Here is a 20,538-nt window from a genome sequence, read left to right as displayed (position 1 = left end):
TAATGAAGTACTGCCCTCTGCTGGCTACAGCCCAGCAAACAACGTTTAAAAGTCTCGTCCTTAAAAACTAAAACACGGCATGTAAAATAAACTTGTGTTGATGACAAATTTGACAAAATGTTTATTCGTAAAATACAACATGAAGCTATCGGTATTACAAAAACAAAACATTGTTGCATAATTGTACAAAAATTGTTTTTGCTCTTGTGTGTTAGCTTCGATTTGTTAAAAGCTAGCCATTCTGGCTATTGACAGGATATCTAAGCTAGCAAAAAAAATGTACTTCAACGCAAAAGTTTCTTCAAATCGAAAGCTATCCGTTTTATTTGTTTTTTTTATTCTTTTATTTTATTTCTGACACCAAAATTGAATCTAACTTTGCTAAATGACCAGATTCCATCTTCTGAGCTAGCTTGCGCGCAGTTTCTACTGAGCACAAAAAAAGCAATTTTTGGCTATAAACCAAATATTGAGGCTGGAAATCAATGATTTTGGGTGTCTCACTCATCTCTTCCGTGTGGCGACCTCTCCCGATCGTCGTAAGGTTCGTCGTAGCGATTGTCTTCGCGGTAGCGATCGTCTTCGCGGTAGCGATCGCTGCCTCTCTCATTTTCGTCACCGTAGCGATCTCTGTGCTTATCCCGTGCGTCTGAATAGTCGCTGCGACGGTCGTCGTAGTCGTCGCGTCGGTCGTCGCGTCGGTCGTCGCGCCGGTCGTCGCGCCGGTCGTCGCGCCGGTCGTCGCGTCGATCGTCGTAGTCGCTGCGCCGGTTGTCGTAGTCGCTACGCCGGTCGTCGTAGTCGCTACGCCGGTCGTCGTGGTCGCTACGCCGATCGTCGTAGTCGCTACGTCGGCCGTCGGGATCCCTGCGGGGGCTTTGGTCGCGTCGTTCTTCGTAGCGGTCTCGAAGGGGAGCCCTCACGCTGGACTCGTCGTCATCGTCGATGCGTCTATCGGCCGAGCTCTCGGGTCCGTTTTTGTCCGTCACTTTGTCAGGCCTGTGGAATGCAAAACGTTCATTCCTTCATTTTGTCAAGCACTTAACCTCGTGGTTGGGTGAGAGGAAAGTTGTGTGCGGTCGATTGGTCGCCGGTCTTTTGGTCGCCGTCTTTTGGTCGCCCCGACCGCGACAACGGGCGACCAAAAGACCGGCGACCAAAAGACCGGCGACCAAAAGACCGGCGACCAAAAGACCGACGACCAAAAGACCGGCGATAAAACAAGGTAAAACAACACAGTCTACGCATCAATAAAAGCCAACAATGGCCATGAGCAGTTTCACTAAGCCGACGTGTGATAGTGTATAAGAGTTTGTATGGACATGCGCTGTCCCTTTAAGAAGCGACGTCAGTCAGGGTCTTAACAAGTTCTCCAACAAAACACAATAAAAGTACGGGAAATTTGGAGCTTTTCTTTAGCCTAATAATTACTAGGGCATTAAGTATGACTAAATAGTCATTCGCACTTTGTATTTAGGGAATTTGAGCAACAATTTAAATGGTAATTATCACTTAACTTCCGGGCGACCAATCGACCGTGTACCGAGGAGAGTACAGTAATACCTTGAGATACGAGCTTAATGCCATCCGGGATCGAGCTCATATGTCAAATCAATTTTTCTCATATAAAATAACTCTATAAATGAATCCGTTCCCACCCTCTGGAAAAAAAATGGTCTCGTATCTCAAGGCGAAAATGTGCTTGGAATTTTCCTCATATCTCAAATTTCTCGTATGCTTGTATCTCAAGGCAAAAAATGTGCTCAGAATTTTCCTCGCATCTCAAATTTCTCACATGTTGGGACACTCATGTGTCAAGGTATGATTGTATAATCCAAAACCTCAGTAGCCAACTTTACCCCATTTCATATTGCTCGTCCTCCTCTTTCTTCTTGCGGCAACAGCAGCAGTAGATGACGACGGCGAGGATGATCAAGGCCGCCGCCACACCCGCGATGATTCCCGCCGTGGCGCCGATGTTCATGGACGCTACCGGGGAGGACGCAAAAGCCACGAGCGACAGAGCGATTGAAAAGAAAGAAAAGGTATGGCAGAGATGCGGAATTTCTTACGTGGCATGACCGCGAGGGTGATGTTGCAGCTGGCAGAGCGGATTTTGTTGCTGGAGGTGCAGTTGTAGTAGCCGGACGTCTCCCTGGTGATGTTGAATAAAGACAGGATCCCGCCCTCTGACCAGACAAAATGGCAATGAGGGTCCCGCAGTCTCATTTGCGGCTATGTTTTCGTTTTTTTGTCAATACATTGGACGCCTCGTCTGAAAAGGCGCTAGCATGACACGAGGCTAGTGTATGTTATGCTAGCCACTAGCATACCTATGTTATGCTAGTGTATGTTATGGTAGCCACTAGCGTACCTATGTTATGCTAGCCGCTAGTGTACCTATGTTATGCTAGCGTACCTATGTTATGCTATCCGCTAGCATACCTATGTTATGCTAGCCGCTAGCGTACCTATGTTACGCTAGCCGCCAGCGTACTTATGTAATGCTAGCATATGTTATGCTAGTCGCTAGCGTATGTTATGTTATCTGCTAGCTTATGTTATGCTAGCTGCTAGCGTACCTATGTTATGCTAGCCGCTAGCGTACCTATGTATGCTAGCGTACCTATGGATGCTAGCATATGTAATGCCAACCGCTAGAGTACCTATGTTATGCTAGCGTATGTTATGCTAGCCACTAGCATACCTATGTTATGATAGCCGCTAGCGTATGTCATGCTACCCGCTAGTGTATGTTATGCTAGCTGAAAGCGTATGTTGGGCTTGGCACTAGCGTATTTTTTAAAGACAGCACGAGCAAAACTAAGTTTGATAATGCTTTATTACTAAGAACTACAATGAAGAAACTCACGGCTCGTGGTCCTGGGATCTTTGACGTGGGGCGTCCTCTGGGTGCTGAGACTGGTCCACTCGTACCTGGGGGTCGGCGAGCCCTCCTCCGAGTGGCAGGTCAGGTTGATGTTCTGCCCGTATTGGGCCTTCCCTTGGATTTGACAGACGGGGGTGGACGGAGCCACTGAAAAGAAGACAACGTTCAGTGGGTGCGCTAGCGGACGCTCCGTCCCAGTCCAAACATTTACCAAGGACCACCAAGCGGGTGGAGCCGAACAGGGTCCCCTCCGTGTCTCCGGGTATCTGGACGCGGCACTCAAAGTTTTTGTTGTCCGCCAGCGTGACGGAGCGGATTTTCAGGTTAGCCTTTCCCGTGGCCGGCGCCACGTCCATGGACACTTTGTCTTTGTAGTCTGCTCGGACGTCAATCAAGCCGTCGGACGAGTAATACGTGGCGATGACTTTCTGTTCAAATTGAAAACATGGACACGGCCTCATTGCCACCTTCCTTTTGCAAGACAACGTGCATTTATTTATTTCTGACTTATCTGTTTCTTTCTTTCTTTGTTATTTGTGCACTTTCCTACATACTTATGCTGACTACTTATTTATTGATTTATTTGTCTGTTTTTTGTTGTTATTTGCGCACTGCCCTACTTATTTATGTTCTCACTACTTATTATGTTGACTACTTCTTTATTGATTATTTATTTGTTGTTGTTGTTATTTGTGCACTTTCCTACTTATGTTGTGACTACTTATTATGTTGACTACTTATTTATTGATTATTTATTTGTTTGTTTTTATTGTGTTTTGTGCACTGCCCTACTTATTTATGTTGTCACTACTTATTATGGTGACTACCTCTTTATTGATTATTTATTTTTTGTTGTTGTTATTTGCGCACTTTCCTACTTATGTTGTGACTACTTATGTTGACTACATATTGATTTGTCTGTTTGTTTTTGTTATTATTTGCACACTTCCCTACTTACTCATGTTGTCACTACTTATGTTGACTACTTATTTATTGATGATTTTGTTGTTGTTATTTGCGCACTTTCCTACTTATTTATGTTGTCGCTATTATTATGTTGACTACTTATTTATTTATTATTATTGTTAATTTATCAGTTTGTTGTTATGTGTACTTCCCTACTTATTTATGTTGTCACTACTTATTATGTTGACTACTTATTTATTTATCATTAGTTATTGATTATTTATCTGTTTGTTGTTATATGTGCACTTCTCTACTCATGTTGACTACTTATTTATTTGTCTGTTTGTTTTTTGTTGTTATTTGCACACTTCCCTACTTACTTATGTTGTGACAACTTATTTATTGATTATTTTTGTTGTTGTTGTTATTTTCCCTACTTACTTATGTTGTAACTCATTATGTTGACTAATTTATTTGTCTTTTTGTTTTTTGTTATTTGCACGCTTCCCTACTTATTCATGTTGTCACTACTTAATATGTTGACTACTTATTTATCTCATCTCATTTTTCTGAAACCCGCTTTATCCTCATTAAGGTCGCGGGGGGTGCCAGAGGCGGGGAGACACCCTGAATCGGCGGGCAGCCGATCGCACGGCACAAGGAGACAAAGGACAACCAATCATAGCTTGGGGCAATTTAGAGTGTCCAATCAGCCTAGCATGCATGTTTTTGGAATGTGGGAGGAAAGCGGAGTACCCGGAGAAAACCCACACAGGCCTGAACGTGCAAACGACCTGGGTTTAAAGCCAGCTGTGAGTACTCGGGCTATTTAAGCAACAAAATAAGATTTTTGTCCAATTTTTGGACAAAAAGCAAACCTCGTCGGCATTGGCTTCCAGTCCTTCCACGGACCACGTGATGATGACCCGCGGCGGCTTGCTGAAGATGGAGCGAAAAGAGCAGGGCAAGGTCGCGTTGTCACCCCTGGCGAACTCGTACTCGTCCTTCGGGATTGTCACTTGCAGGGCGCCGACGCCCAGCACCGCTGCAACCAAAAAAACAGTCGATAGAAGCAGCCAATCCGAGAGTGCTGACACAAAATGGTGGTTTCCCGATTGGGTGCCGATGTGGCCTAGTATTGGGCGTTTCACCCCCCCCCCCCATCCCATCTGGTCCACCATTGAAAGTACAAATTGAGACAAAAAAACAAATGCTTAAATGAATCCAATTTAAACCAAGACAGATGGAAAAGGATTGGTCTCATCGCCACTCGCTTTTATGTGGGAGATCACCTTTGAAAACGGGTGTGGCCCCGGGAGAGGAACAAAAAGAAGGAGAAAAACCTGCAGGATTTAGCGTAACTTACCAAAAGAGAGAAGAACCAAGCTTAAAATCCTGGTCTCCATGGTCCGGATTTGGAACTAGACCGGCGTGTCCTGGCCTCGTTGAAATTTGCGTCGAAAACGGTCGTCGGGTACCTGCCGAATGTTTCGACGTGGGACAGACAGTTGAGGGACGGCTCTTTCCGGCCAATCACGGTCGTTCTGGGGCTCAACCGGTGTGGTTTTGGCCCCGCCCACTGGAGGTTTCTTGGCTCGTTCATTGCTTCGTTGTTGACGGCTTTGGCTTGTGAATAAAGTTCTAATCATTTTGAATGGTGTGTGTTTTTATTTTGAAGTGATATATTGGATTTAAAAAAAGTAGAAATGTCACTAAATTCAAGTCAGTGTGAAGAATGTGGGGCATGTCAGAACAGGTAAGTGGGCGGGGCTAAATTTCAACTGCAGGGGGAACCTGTCAAACTGGTTGGATGACAACACGTGTGTGTGTGTGTGTGTGTGCGTGTATGTTTGTGTGTATTTTACCAATCGCAGGGCACAAGGAAAGAAAAGGACGACCAATCATAGCTAACAATTAGCTTAGCGTTCATGTTTTTGGAATGTAGGAGGAAACCGGAGTACCCGGAGAAAACCCACGCAAGCCCGGGAGAACATGCAAACTGCACCAGAGTGACAACCCACCTGGGATAAGGATCGCGGGGGGTGCTGGAGTCTATCCCAGCTAATTTCGGACCCTAGGCAAGAGATAACGTGAATCGGTGGCCGGCCAATCGTAGGGCACAGGGAGACAAAAGGACGACCAATCATAACTAGGGGCAATTTAGTATACAATTAGCTTAGCATTCATGTTTTTGGAATTTGGGAAGAAACCGGGATACCCATTAGAAGACCCACGCAAGCCCGAGAGAACACCCAAACTCCACACAGCGAGGAACGACCCGGGATTGAACCCTTGACCCCACAACTGCGAGCCAGACGCACTAACCACTCGTCCACCAGACCACAACTCACCTACAGTGAGGCTGATTTTTAAGAAATGCATCGTGAGAATTATAATAATAAATCCATACATTCACGAGTCTAAATTATGAGAAAATAATCTTTTTATAATTCACATAGTGCACAAAAAAAATCAAAAAAGCTAAAAATCAACCTGATAAAAGAAAAAAAACACTTAACATGGTCCTGGGACTACCATCTCCATTAGTTGACGTGATTGGCATAAATAGTATTGAAAATAAATTAGGTGGCGCTATTTTCCCGCTTCCGACCAGATTGGGCTGCTACTTGGGCCACTTGCATCTGCCATAGGGGAAAAAAAACACCCGCATTTAGAGTCCAATCGAGTCGGTGGAGGTTTTACGGAGCCGATACCTGCAGGAGGACGGGTCAAAATGTTGCCGTCTGTGGGAACAGATGGAGCCGTTGAGGTGACAGCGATGGGGCGACCTCGGCGGGGCGCTTGGCTCCGCCCTCGGGACGCAGTTGCAACCATCCACGTCGATTTCGCAGTCGGGCATCCATGAAGTCAGCGGAAACTCTAAATGAGAATTGAGATGTTCGTATTGTTGCAAGTCAAACAATTTGTCAGAAACAGAAATGACAGAGTATTTCCCCTTTTTTTATGAACTCAAAGTAAATACAGTGGTACCTCGAGATACGAGCTTAATCCGTTCCGGGACTGAGCTCGTATGACGAGATTCTCGTAACTCGAGCGGACGTTTTCCATTGAAATGAATGGAAAACAAATTAATTCATTCCAGCCCTCTGAAAAAACACCAGAAACAGGATATTGGATTGGAAAAAATGTTTTATTTCTTCTAATTCGCCATCTATTAACAAAGTAACACATAACTAGTGGTTTAATAGTAATAAAATGTGTTTCATATCACTAAAATATCCCCTCCGTCTAATTTGAGTACAATTAAACCACTAGTTATGTGTTACTTTGTTAATAGATGGCGAATTACAACAAATAAAAATGTTTTTCCAATCCAATATCCTGTTTTTGGTGTTTTTTTTCAGAGGGTTGGAACAAATTCATTTGTTTTTAGTTCATTCCTATGGGAAACATTTGTTTGAGTTACGAGTAAATCGACATACGAGCTCAGTCCCAGAACGCATTAAGATCGTATCTCAAGGTACCACTGTAGTAGTAGAAATAGAAGTCATAATAGGCTTTGCTGTTTTAACTTCATTCATTCAATTTCTGTACCGCGTATCCGCACAAGGGTCGCGGGGGGTGCCGGAGCCTATCCCAGCTAACGACGGGCACCTCACGGAGGACACCCGAGCCGGCCAATCGGAGGTCACAGGGACCTTGGACAATCGAATTAAGCGGTAAGCATTTCTTTCAAGTTTCCTAATCCCACGAGTATCCAATCAATCACCCATCCCTAAATCCACGAACTAAAAGGGGCTCACCTGGTCTACCACTGGACGGGTACGGTATGCATCTGTCACTCGCACAATCCCAAATCCAGCCACTGACGCAAAGTCTCCGGGAATTGTCCGACTCGGAAAGCTGTCCAATCAAAGAACAGCTACCCCCAAAAAAACATAAATAAAATGTAAATACAAAACATAATATCGCTATCTTAAGAGCGAAATTGTGTTTTTTTGCGACTCACCCGCTGCTCCTCTGGGGCTGAGCGCTCCGTCGAATAATGGCCGGCTGCATGCATCGGCATTCGGTGTGATTGGCTACTTTAATCAGCACCGGCTCTGGGACAAAATTGAAAGGAATGACGCTAAGGACCTGCGACGCACGTAAACACAACGTTAAATCCGCCCTAGATGGGTCGCGCCGTGGCCTGGAAAAATGACGCTTACCGTTTTATTGACCAACATGGCACTCGTGTTTCTGCATGTTACGCCTTCTTGGTTGCAGCACCCACTGCATCTAACACAGGAGAATGAAATTATATCTGTTTAGTTATCTACTGTACACCAGTTTTATGTTAAATAAAATACAGGAAGTGTATTTATGTTTGAGCTCGTATTTTTTAATTTTGCAGTTATTTCCCCATTATTTCGCATTTTCAAAATAAAATACAAGAAGTTTATTTATGTCTGAGCTCAGTTTTTTTTTAATTTGTCAAATCATATGTTAAATTTCATTCATATTCTTAGACTGAATTGTCCCATTATTTTGCAATTTCAAAATAAAATACAGGAAGTTTATTTATGTTTGAGCTCATTTTTTTAATTTGTCAAATCATATGTTACATTTCATTAATATCCTAAGACAGAATTTTCCCATTATTTTGCAATTTCAAAATAAAATACAGGAAGTTTATTTATGTTTGAGCTCGTTTTGTTTTAATTTGTGAAATCATATGTTAAATTTCGTTCATATCCTTAGACAGAATTTTCCCATTATTTTGCAATTTCAAAATAAAATACTGGAAGTTTATTTTTGTTTGAGCTCGTTTTTTTTTAATTTGTGAAATCATATGTTAAATTTCGTTCATATCCTTAGACAGAATTTTCCCATTATTTTGCAATTTCAAAATAAAATACAGGAAGTTTATTTATATTTGAGCTAGTTTTTTTAAATTTGTCAAATCACATGTTAAAATTTGTTCCTATCCTTAGACAGAATTTTGCCATTATTTCGCAATTTCAAAATAAAATACAGGAAGTGTATTTATGTTTGAGCTCGAGTTTTTTACATTTTATTTTGCAGCTCATATGTTGAATTTCGTTCATATCCTGAGACAGAATTTTCCCATGATTTCGCAATTTCAAAATAAAATTCAGGTAGTGTATTTATGTTTGAGCTCGTTTTTTTATTTTTTATTTTGCATTCAAATGTTGAATCTCGTTCGTATCCTGAGACACTTCCCCATTATTTCGCATGTAGAGGTACCACTCTACAGCAGTTAGTATGTCATTCAACCGACCTATGGACGGCCACACAAGGTGGCTTGAAGAACATTGAGGGGTCGGTGCCCAGCTCCTTAGCCACGTCCACGCACGTCTCTCTCGGCATGCATTGCGTCCGCTGCCATTCTTCATCTACAGCTGCACGGTAGAAAATATTGTGAGAATAAAGAAATATGAGTAACGTAAATGTCATTCTTTTTTTCCGCGTGTGTGTGCGTGAACATGTCATGTCATTTTTACCTAATGTGGATTACGCGCTAACTAGCAATAGCATCGCGAACACTGTTCCACTATCTAATAGCACTCTGTGTTTCTGGGTGTAAATTATATTTATATTTATTTACTGGTGCATACAGGTTTACCAAGAGAAGACATTTGGTGTTATTTTTATTTATTTATTAAGAATAACAGTTTGCTAAGACGAACCTGTTATGCTAGCGCCGTGCTAGCTAAGTTTGGTAATTGCACAACAAGGCTACGTCATATGTTAGTTAGGGCTAACTATTTAACAGATTTATAACGAAAGGATATCAACAGTATGTAATAAAGGAGTTAATATGTTAGCACTAACTGTTAGCTCCAAGTTAAAGCATTTTAAAACGAGTGTTCAAACTTTCTTTTGTTGCGGACCGTGTCATAGTTAGCTTTATTGTATGTCTGCTAACTAGGCTAGCTAAATGAATAGATTAAAGAATGGACAGTTTTCTGAGATTGATACATCATTTATAGACATTAACATTTGTTAAAGGGCTGTTTTTGAGCATGTGTACATAATAATGAGGAAAAAAGTTTGATACACACTTTTTTTAAACCATTTTTTAAATTTTTATCCTACCTTTCAGTATCTCCAGGCTGAACGACTCGGCGGCGTAACGCGTGGATCGATGCGAGCCGGCCGAAGGCGGCGAGAAAAGCGAATCGGACTGCTGGAGCCTCATGCGACACTTCCACAACTTCCAGTCGGGGAAGTCGGCCAATCGGAGGAGTTCGTCCAGGCTGGAGGCCGAACGCACCTTCCTCTCCCACTCCTTCATCACCTGGATCATCATCCACAGTCAGATCCTCAACCCAGACTAAACAAAGTCCCGATATGCAAATCTCAGGTAAAAGTTTTTAGTTCTCTCATGCGCCCCAAATAGATTGCCCCCCCCCGGGCAGTCGCCCTCATTGCTCGTAGCAAAAACCGTCCCTGCTGTTGACGCATCGTCTCAAGTGCTGGTTACGTAAAATAACAAAAGAATAATAATAAATAAATAAGAATGTGGGTTTGCCCAGAATGATGTGCTCACTAAGAACAATTAAACACACTTTTGCTGGGAAGAGAGAGTCATGTGGGCTAATGGGAAACAGCTCATGAGACGGTTTTTGAAGGGGAGGTAAAACGCCATGTGCTTGGGAGATAAAATGATGACATCACCCTTCAGAAAACGGAAGAAAATATGATGAAACGACCACCGTGTTAGTCCACCCAGAATTCAACGCCAAATCCATTCAATTCGAAAAAAAATATTTGGTCAATCCTGGTTAACCCAAATTTAAATGAATTCACGACAATGACATTATATCTGAACTAAACTTTGTTTTTAGCAAAAAGGTGATCATTTTGTAATTACAGCACATGCCAAAAACGCTGGCAAAGGAGCATATTTACCCTGATATTTTCTTTTAATAACGTTTGGGATCTAAAGCTGCATGTTGTTGACGCTTTGAAATTTTAATTTTTTCTCTCCCCACTTTATTTATTTTATGTATGAGTACCTCATAGAATTCTATTCTATTCATCAATTAGTAATTTATATTAGGGCTGCCACGGTTAATCAACTACATATTAATCGACAATTTTAATCCCCAGTTCATCGTTTTGAGACATTTTATCCCCACCCAAATATGTCCTATACCTATATATATATATATCTTAAAAGTTAATACTATCAAACGTCTGCAGTTTTAAATGAATCTAAATCAGATATTTACAAAGATTCAATCAGATTTAGCTTTGAAAAATAATGCTACTTTATTACAAACAGTCAAATTTTTAATAGATGCACATTGAGAGCCACAACGTTCCGCCAACAGTAATAAAACGGCCAATAAAACACGACTTTTATACCAAACCCAGCATAAAAATCATCATTAACAAGCTACAGTAATCCCTCAAATATCGCGGTTAATGTAGACCAGACATGGCCGCAATAATCGAAAAAAGTATTATAACTACCTTTTTTTTTCAGTGTTGAGTACTAGAAACAAAAATGGTCCGCTTATGAGCGTGATTTTTTACATTTTCATGAACTTGGGGAATTTTTTTTATAATCAATAGCTGAAAAAAATCTCAAAATGAGTGAATTTGCGATAAGTGAAGACGCGATAATCGAGGGATTACTGCACCATTTTTGTGGCACCCTGGGTTGTAAAGGACTCGTTAACCCACAAGTGTGGTGTCAAAGTGGCGGCCCGTGGGCCAAATCTGGCCCGCCGCATCATTTTGTGCGGCCCGAGAAAGTAAATCATGAGCGCTGACTTTCTGTTTTTGGATCAAATTAAAATGAAGAGTATAGATGTATATTACATTTCCCGATTTTCCCCCTTTTAAATCAATAATTGTCATTTTTTAATCCATTTTTTCTGTGTTTTTAGTTCAAAAATCATTTTGTAAAATCTAAAAATATATTTTTAAAAAAATCATTGTTTTAGATCTATAAAAAACGGAATATTCAGTTCAGAATAATCCAATTCTTTTAATCCATTTATTTAAAAAAATCTAACCACTTTGACACCTGTGCATTAACCCGTTCTCTACCACAACCAAAATCCCTTTGAACTGGGAAACCTGGCAGAATAAACAGCATTAACAACATCCCGCTAACGGCTATCGATCGTACCCGTTCTTCCTTCCACGCCGCCAAATTTCTTCCATTTCCATTTCATCCCCGCAAATTTCCATGCCACTCACCCTACTTCCCGCATCTCTTTGCAGTCCGAGACTCCCATTCGTCCAAGTGAGATCCAGGAGCAACGTGAGCAAGCAGGACGTACCCCCCAAAAACCTCTTCATGTTTCCCCCCCTAGCCAAGAACCTGGACCTGGTCGGTCTGGGTCTCAAGTGGTCTTCCTTCTCACAGCTGGCGGCTTCTCCAAAAACTTTCAACCTTCCACAGCTGCGGGTGAGTTAGCCAGACGACGTGACCTGTCACAACCCACACACACACACCCACACACACACAGACACACCCCGCCAAATGGGGGGCTTTAAAACTTGAGCGACAAGGCAACAAATCCAGAGGTCATAAAATTCAAAGTGTCTTCAAGCTTCCTTTTGTCCAATAGTGTTTTTTTTTCTTCTACGCTACCATTTTGTCCAAAGTCTGTCCTTTTTTTTTCTCTAAATTAAATCCCATCAAGGACACACACACACACACATATGCACAACATGTGTTTTTAAATGCGATCCAGACCGCTGTGAGGAAACAAGCTAGTAGCCCCGCCCATGATGTCCCAACGATGACATCCCCCCCCCCCCCTCCCCGCATGGGCGAAATGAGCAACAAGTCATTGACTCGAGTGAACGTCCAATCCATTTGGGCTGGGAGGGCCGGCAGCGATTGTGAGCTAAGAGCTTGTGCCAGTTAAAAGGAATTGGACATCTTTCACAGTCAATGGCGGTGATTGAGTTGCTCACTTGGGATATTTTACTTAGGCCAGGGATGTCCTGATTGGTTCACCAATAGGCATTCCCAAATGCACGCAGAAATAAAACAGACATCTGACCCCGTATCAAAACAATTGAAGGTCTGCCGGATCTCCCCAAGGTTGCGGTGTGGACAACACTGTCACAAGTCAAAACAATTGAAAGTCGTCCGGAACACTTTTAGAAGTCGATGTTCCTCGATGTTTCTCAAAACAATTTTGAGAATTCCAGCTGGAGAGAGGAGCCACCTTTCCGTTGTTTATCACGGTTGCAAGCAGGTGTCAAAGTGGCAGCCCGGGGGCCAAATCTGGCCCGCTGCATCATTTTGTGTGGCCCGGGAAAGTAAATCATGAGTGCAGACTCTCTGTTTTAGGATCAAATTAAAATGATAGATATAGATGTATATTATATTTCCTGATTTTCACCCATTTAAATCAATAATTGTCATTTTTTAATCCATTTTTTTTCAGTTTTTAGTTCAAAAATCATTTTGTAAAATCTAAAAATATATATTAAAAAAAGCTAAAATAAACATTGTTTTGGATTTATAAAAAACGGAATATTCAGGGCCTTTAATCCAGTTCATTTAATCTATTTATTAAAAAAATAATCTAAATATTATATCTAAAATGGTCCGGCCCACGTGAAATCAAGTTGACGTTAAAGCGGCCCGCGAACCAACCCGAGTCTGACATCCTTGACTTAGACCACATGTGTCAAAGTGGCGGCCCGGGGGCCAAATCTGGCCCGCTGCATCATTTTATGTGGCCCGGGAAAGTAAATCATGAGTGCCGACTTTCTGTTTTAGGATCAAATTAAAATGAAGAGTATATAGATCTATATTAAATTTCCTGATTTTCCCCCTTTTAAATCAATAATTGTCATTTTTTAATCCATTTTTTCTGTGTTTTTAGTTCAAAAATCATTTTGTAAAATCTAAAAATATATTTAAAAAAAAGCTAAAATAAACATTGTTTTAGATCTATAAGAAACTGAATATTCAGGGCCTTTAATCCAGTTCATTTGACCCATTTATATAAAAAAAAAAAAAATCTAAATATGATATCTAAAATGGTCCGGCCCACGTGAAATCGAGTTGATGTTAAAGCGGCCCACGAACCAACCCGAGTCTGACACCCTTGCCCTAACATGTCCAAACTATGATTTTAATTGGTCAGAAGGAAAATGATTATTATTATTAAATTATATTATTGGATAGGACCCGCATAGGAAGCTTGAGTCCAGACTCTGTTCTGTTGTACTTCTCCATTTTAACACAAGATGGAGCTAATCATTTAAATAGTGGCTCAAAACATGACATACCGTATTCTCTCACATATAAGCCGCATTTGTAACCTAAAATATGATGACTGAATCAATCACTTCCTGTTAGTTTTGGGGCAAACCAGGTGACTTCCTGTTAGCTTTGGGGCATTCCCAGGTGACATCCTGTTAGTTTGGAGTTTCATTTCCAGGTGACTTCCTGTTGGTTTTGGGTCATTTCCAGGTGACTTCCTGTTAGTTTTGGGGCATTTCCAGGTGACTTCTTGTTGTTTTGGGGCATTTTAATGTGTTAACTCATTGGCCGCCATTGGGGGGCGCTGTATTCACTAACAAGCTGCTTTAAAGTGGAGAAAAAAATGTCACAAGAAGCAACTTGAGCACAAAAGTGTGACTGTGCGACCTAAAGCTGAAATTGCTGGGTATTTTTTATGAAAATGTTTTTTTTCATAAACTAAGCTTCAAGAAGAAGGGGCGAGCGCGGGGTTGAGAGTTCACCGCCCAAGATCTGAAAGACGGGCTTCCTACTGCGTGCCGTCTGTGATCTTTCAGCCCAGCTGCATCTTCTCGAGAGTCACACCAGGGTGAGCAAACACACCTGCAGAAATGCATGCTGGGATTGCGGCGGCGCGCATAAGGATTTTATGTCTAAGTAGTCAATGAAAGATAACTTTTAAAAAATAATAATAATTCAATGTTTTTAGGTGGCCCGGAGACCTAGCGGTTAGCGTGTGGCCTCACAGTCCTGGGGCCCTGGGTTCGATTCCCAGATGGGTCCTCACTGTGTGGAGTTTGTGTGCTTTGACCAAGGCTGGCTTCAAGTGATTGTGTTTTGCCATTGACCACTGTAGATGTCCAATCTAATTTGACAGGTAGGGGGGTTGGCAGCAAACTAATCGGCTAGAGCAAGGGTGTCAGACTCGGTTGGTTCGCGGGCCGCATTAACGTTAACTTGATTTCATGTGGGCCGGACCATTTTAGATATAATATTTAGATTTTTTTTTTTTATAAATTGATTAAAATCCCTGAATATTCAGTTTTTTTTATAGATCTAAAACAATGTTTATTTTATCTTTTTGAATATATTTTTTGATTTAAAAAAATGATTTTTGAACTTTAAACACAGAAAAAATGGATTTAAAAAATGACAATGATTGATTTAAAAGGGGGAAAATCTGGAAATTTGAAATGTTTTTGGGATGTGGGAAAAAAACGCAGTACCTGGGGAAAACCCACGCAAAAGCCACACACTGAGGACTGACTTGGAATCAAACCCACGGCCGCAGAACTGCGAATCCCACGTGCTAACCAGATTCATTGGAATCTAATCAAATGGGGATATCAATATTATGGCTGTATATGGGGTAACACACCCCTAATATATGTATATATATATATATATATATATATATATATATATATATATATATATATATATATATATATATATACATATATACATACATATACATATACACATATATATACATATATATATATATATATATATATATATATATATATATATATATATATATATATATATAAAATAATGTTTTATTTTTGAATGTTGCAAGGTGCTGAACAAGAAAGAGCAGCGTGCCTGCGACAGCCCGGACGCGGTGGACTGCGCCACCGACGCCTTGACGCCCAACACCGAAGCCAAATACAAGAAGATCAACGACGAGTTTGAGCACATGATCAAGAGCCGCAAAATGGTGGGACATGAAACCCCGCCCCCTCACCCGGAATTCTCCCCCTCAACCGCTACATATCACTTTAACTCGTGCAGTCGAGTCTCCTGCCACCCAATTTGCCGCACCCGGGAGGAGGCGGAGCCAGCGACGGGCGAACGACGGCGACCGACAATCACCCGCAGGAGAACGTCCACGCCACGCACGGGTCCGGCGGCACCCCGGACGCGGGTACGACGGCGGTCGCCGTGATTGGCCGAACGCCGTGACGCACTATGCTAACTTATTGATGTTCAGGGGACACGCCAAGCAATTGTGAGCTCATCCTGCAAAACGGATCTGGGACAGATGGTAAGTTCTTCTCAAAAAGTCACCCGTTAGCACACTTAAATTTTGGACAAAATCTCTTTGGCATCTTCATCCCAAGGCAACGTGACATAACACCCATTTTAATCATTTAGTGTCAGCTTCTCTGCAATGAATCATCTTTTTCAAGTGGCGTCAAGACATAAATGTGATTTTTTGTTGTTGTTGCTCGTTTTTAGCCACCAGGTTTGTGGAATCCCCCCTCAAAATTGCCCCGCCCAGATCGTCGGCACGCAAGTCGGATCCGCGAGCGCTCACACCCGCGGCCAAAGTTTCGAAGGCCACGCCGGTAGGCCTTTCGCCTGTTCCTTATTGGCTGTGTGATATTTGTACTGGGCTGTACACTGTCACGTGAGTTACATGGCGTCATTTTGCTGGGCTGTTTTCTTAAATCAAATACGGTTCGCAGACTACCACCCTGCGGCCGTAAAGAGCATTACACATTTCCCAACTCGGCCCAGAATGTCACCTATACGTATTAACAATACATAGTCGTTCCAATTAAATAAACTCTCAAAATTAATTTCTTCCAGCCGCACAGATTTTCTTTAATAAAAATAAAAAAATGCAATGTTTTTCATCTTATTTTCAAATTTATTTCCCCCTGCCCAATGTTGTGCTCACACACAACAGTGACAAATGGCAAAACCCTACAACATTACAGGAAAAATAAGTAACAAAATGACAATTTTGCTATTGAAACAGGATAATTTAGGATTTAATCGGTCATGATTCTAACCCCAATAGAACAATTTTATTCTTGGAATATTAAAACATATGACCTGACAATTGTTTTCCACACAGTAGTTGGGAGACATTGATTGAAATAAAGTATTTCTAAACGTTTTGATTCAAATGGGGTCAAATGGGGTGTTTTTCAGGGTGAGCAAAGTCATCAATCCAGTCCAGCTTTGAACACGCCTGTGGTTTCCATTAGCACACCAAGTTTAACTCGACACAGTCTTCTCTATGGGAATGGTAAGACTATTTTGTAATATGGCACAAGTCATTTTTCTGATAACCACCATCCGTATATTTTTTGACAGATTATGAAATAAGCAGCGCTGAAATGTCAAACTTGACACCCCCCATTGGACCATCTTTAAACTCCATAAACCCATGGCAACAACAAATGAGCAGTGCAATGGGGTAAGATACCTAAATTATTTCTTCTAGTCCAGGGGTAGGGAACCTATGGCCCGGGAGCCATATGTGGCTCTTTCCATGGGTGCATATGGCTCTCCACTAACCTGTGAGGTAAAATATGGAAATCACTGGTGAGAGAGCTTAGTCCCGAATGCACTAATACAAGGGTGTCAGACTCGGGTTGGTTCATGGGCCGCTTTAACGTCAACTTGATTTCACTTGGGCCGGACCATTTTAGATATAATATTTAGATTATTTTTAATAAATTGATTAAAAGAACTGGATTAAAAGCCCTGAATATTCAGTTGTTTATAGGTCTAAAACAGGGGTAGGGAACATATGGCTCTTTTGACGGGTGCATATGGCTCGCCACTAACCTGTGAGGTAAACTATTGAAACTGCTGGTGTGAAAGCGCAGGAATTGGAGCGTATGGCCTTGACACTACCCCAGCGCTTTATCTTTTTTTTCCATTACACTCTTTTGCATGGATTTTCTCATTGATACTAATTAGCAAAAATGTAACAATGTTGTCATAACAATTCAAGGACTTTTTGTAATTTAAAAGTGGTGAAATGACCAAAAAATCACACTTCATGTATTTTTACTTTTCAATTCTGAGAATGGCTCTCATGAAATAACATTAGAAAATATGAATTGTTTATGGCTCTCTCTGTCAAAAAGGTTCCCGACCCCTGTTCTAGTCAATATAGATTGGGCACATTTTTGTCCCATATTTAGTTTTACCTTAAAATAGTTTTATTCTCTAGGGAGCACAAACCCTAATCAAATTAAAACTTGTTAGTTTTGTGATCGATCGTACCAAATAACCATCCAATTTTAAAATTTTGCCCTACTAATGGTTGCAACTAAAAATTAGATGACTTACAGGCCATTATATACACCACACCAGGGGTAGGGAACATAGGGCTCGGGAGCCACATATGGCTCTTTTGATGGGTGCATATGGCTCTCCACTAACTTGTGAGGTAAAATATGGAAATCACTAGTGAGAGAGCTGAGTCCCGAATGCACTAATACAAGGGTGTCAGACTCGGGTTGGTTCATGGGCCGCTTTAACGTCAACTTGATTTCACGTGGGCTGGACCATTTTAGATATAATATTTAGATTATTTTTTTAATAAATGGATTAAATGAACTGGATTAAAAGCCCTGAATATTCAGTTGTTTATAGGTCTAAAACACAAAATGATGCAGTGGGCCAGATTTGGCCCCCGGAAATCACTAGTGAGAGAGCTGAGTCCCGAATGCACTAATACAAGTACGTTACCTGAAATATTAAAAGCCCTGAATATTCAGTTGTTTATAGGTCTAAAACAATGTTTATTTTAGCTTTTTTTAAATATATTTTTAGATTTTACAAAATGATTTTTGAACTAAAAACACAGAAAAAATGGATTAAAAAATGACAATGATTGATTTAAAAGGGGGAAAATCAGGAAATGTAATATACATCTATACTCTCCATTTTAATTTGATCCTAAAACAGAAAGTCGGCACTCATCATTGACTTTCCCGGGCCACACAAAATGATGCAGTGGGCCAGATTTGGCCCCTGGGCCACCACTTTGACACATGTGCTAATATGAGTGTCACAGTGGCGTTGACACTACCTCTACCACCACTTCAATCAAAATTTTGTTGTTTTATTCTTCTTCTGCATGCATAAGATCATTGATACTGATTTATTAGCAACAGCATAACAATGTTTTCAAAAGATTTCAGAGACTTTTTGTAATTTAAAAGTGGTGAAATGACCAAAAAATCACACTTCATGTATTTTTACTTTTCAATTCTGAGAATGGCTCTCAAGAAATAACATTAGAAAATAGGAATTGTTTATGGCTCTCTTTGTCAAAAAGGTTCCTGACCCCTGTTCTAGTCAATATAGATTGGGCACATTTTTGTCCCATATTTAGTTTTACCTTAAAATAGTTTTATTCTCAGGGAGCACAAACCCTAATCAAATTAAAACTTGTTAGTTTTGTGATCGATCGTACCAAATAACCATCCGATTTTAAAATTTTGCACTAGTAATGTTGCAACTAAAAATTAGATTACTTACAGGCCATTACAGGGGTAGGTAACATATGGCTCAGGAGCCACATATGGCTCTTTTGATGGGTGCATATGGCTCTCCACTAACCTGTGAGATAAACTATGGAAATCACTAGTGAGAGAGTGCAGGAATAGGAGCGTTACGTTGGTATTAAGGCCTTGAGACTACCCCAGCGCCCTATAATCTTTTTTTCCATTACACTCTTTTGCATGGATTTTCTCATTGATACTAATTAGCAACAATTTAACAATTCAAGGACTTTTTGTACTCAAAACTGGTGACGTGACTAAAAAAGGCACACATTTTCATATATGTGGACTTTTAAATTCAGAGCATGGCTCTCAAGGATTAACATTTCAAAAATATGAATTGTTTATGGCTCTCTCTGTCAAAAAGGTTCCCGACCCCTGTTCTAGTCAATATAGATTGGGCACATTTTTGTCCCATAGTATTTAGTTTTACCTGAAAATAGTTTTATTCTCTAGGGAGCACAAACCCTAATCAAATTAAAACTTGTTAGTTTTGTGATCGATCGTACCAAATAACCATCCGATTTTAAAATTTTGCACTACTAATGGTTGCAACTAAAAATTAGATGACTTACAGGCCATTATATACACCACACCAGGGGTAGGGAACATAGGGCTCGGGAGCCACATATGGCTCTTTTGATGGGTGCATATGGCTCTCCACTAACCTGTGAGGTAAGATATGGAAATCACTAGTGAGAGAGCTGAGTCCCGAATGCACTAATACAAGGGTGTCAGACTCGGGTTGGTTCATGGGCCGCTTTAACGTCAACTTGATTTCAAGTGGGCCGGACCATTTTAGATATAATATTTAGATTATTTTTTTAATGAATGGATTAAATGAACTGGATTAAAAGCCCTGAATATTCAGTTGTTTATAGGTCTAAAACAATGTTTATTTTAGCTTTTTTAAATATATTTTTAGATTTTAAAAAATGATTTTTGAACTAAAAACACAGAAAAAATGGATTAAAAAATGACAATGATTGATTTAAAAGGGGGAAAATCAGGAAATGTAATATACATCTATACTCTCCATTTTAATTTGATCCTAAAACAGAAAGTCGGCACTCATCATTGACTTTCCCGGGCCACACAAAATGATGCGGTGGGCCAGATTTGGCCCCCGGGCCACCACTTTGACACATGTGCTAATATGAGTGTCACAGTGGCGTTGACACTACCTCTACCACCACTTTAATCAAAATTTTGTTGTTTTATTCTTCTTCTGC

At 40.8% G+C, this 20,538-nt stretch overlaps 3 protein-coding genes across 5 annotated transcripts in view; 1 reads left to right on the top strand and 2 right to left on the bottom strand.

Annotated features, from left to right (window-relative positions):
- Nucleotides 1-103: 103 nt before the first annotated feature.
- On the bottom strand, nucleotides 104-5,329 carry LOC144092526 (cell surface A33 antigen-like). The gene is made up of 7 exons (XM_077625388.1): nucleotides 5,163-5,329; nucleotides 4,675-4,841; nucleotides 3,102-3,318; nucleotides 2,873-3,037; nucleotides 2,073-2,189; nucleotides 1,860-1,989; nucleotides 104-999 (listed from the first exon to the last, which is right to left on the bottom strand). Exons 1-7 carry the CDS (start codon nucleotides 5,200-5,202, stop codon nucleotides 501-503), a joined length of 1,335 nt encoding a protein of 444 aa, XP_077481514.1. The 5' UTR covers nucleotides 5,203-5,329; the 3' UTR covers nucleotides 104-500.
- Nucleotides 5,330-6,217: 888 nt separating this feature from the next.
- vegfd (vascular endothelial growth factor D) lies at nucleotides 6,218-12,353 on the bottom strand. Its single transcript, XM_077625416.1, has 8 exons — nucleotides 11,978-12,353; nucleotides 9,860-10,061; nucleotides 9,042-9,162; nucleotides 7,969-8,038; nucleotides 7,767-7,894; nucleotides 7,561-7,679; nucleotides 6,511-6,676; nucleotides 6,218-6,438 (listed from the first exon to the last, which is right to left on the bottom strand). The coding sequence occupies exons 1-8, from the start codon at nucleotides 12,077-12,079 to the stop codon at nucleotides 6,420-6,422; spliced, it is 927 nt and encodes a 308-aa protein (XP_077481542.1). The 5' UTR covers nucleotides 12,080-12,353; the 3' UTR covers nucleotides 6,218-6,419.
- The window catches only part of LOC144092565 (myocyte-specific enhancer factor 2C-like), a 13,672-nt gene continuing 2,174 nt past the window's right edge, over nucleotides 9,041-20,538 (top strand). For 2 of the 3 annotated variants that reach the window (XM_077625478.1, XM_077625467.1), the window contains exons 1-9: nucleotides 9,041-9,169; nucleotides 9,867-10,127; nucleotides 12,002-12,188; nucleotides 15,571-15,711; nucleotides 15,786-15,918; nucleotides 15,985-16,038; nucleotides 16,233-16,342; nucleotides 16,935-17,031; nucleotides 17,100-17,202. In XM_077625478.1, the coding sequence (XP_077481604.1) occupies nucleotides 12,078-12,188; nucleotides 15,571-15,711; nucleotides 15,786-15,918; nucleotides 15,985-16,038; nucleotides 16,233-16,342; nucleotides 16,935-17,031; nucleotides 17,100-17,202 (749 nt within the window). In that variant the 5' untranslated portion in view covers nucleotides 9,041-9,169; nucleotides 9,867-10,127; nucleotides 12,002-12,077. Of the gene's footprint in view, nucleotides 9,170-9,866; nucleotides 10,128-12,001; nucleotides 12,189-15,570; nucleotides 15,712-15,785; nucleotides 15,919-15,984; nucleotides 16,039-16,232; nucleotides 16,343-16,934; nucleotides 17,032-17,099; nucleotides 17,232-17,903; nucleotides 17,915-19,036; nucleotides 19,148-20,538 lie in introns of those variants that run through there. The other variant, XM_077625487.1, reaches the window with a different exon arrangement.

Source organism: Stigmatopora argus, chromosome 2, assembly GCF_051989625.1.
Source record: "Stigmatopora argus isolate UIUO_Sarg chromosome 2, RoL_Sarg_1.0, whole genome shotgun sequence".
Lineage (NCBI taxonomy): Eukaryota > Metazoa > Chordata > Actinopteri > Syngnathiformes > Syngnathidae > Stigmatopora > Stigmatopora argus.
Note: the sequence above shows the minus strand (reverse complement) of the source record. Positions and strands in the feature narration are given on the sequence as shown.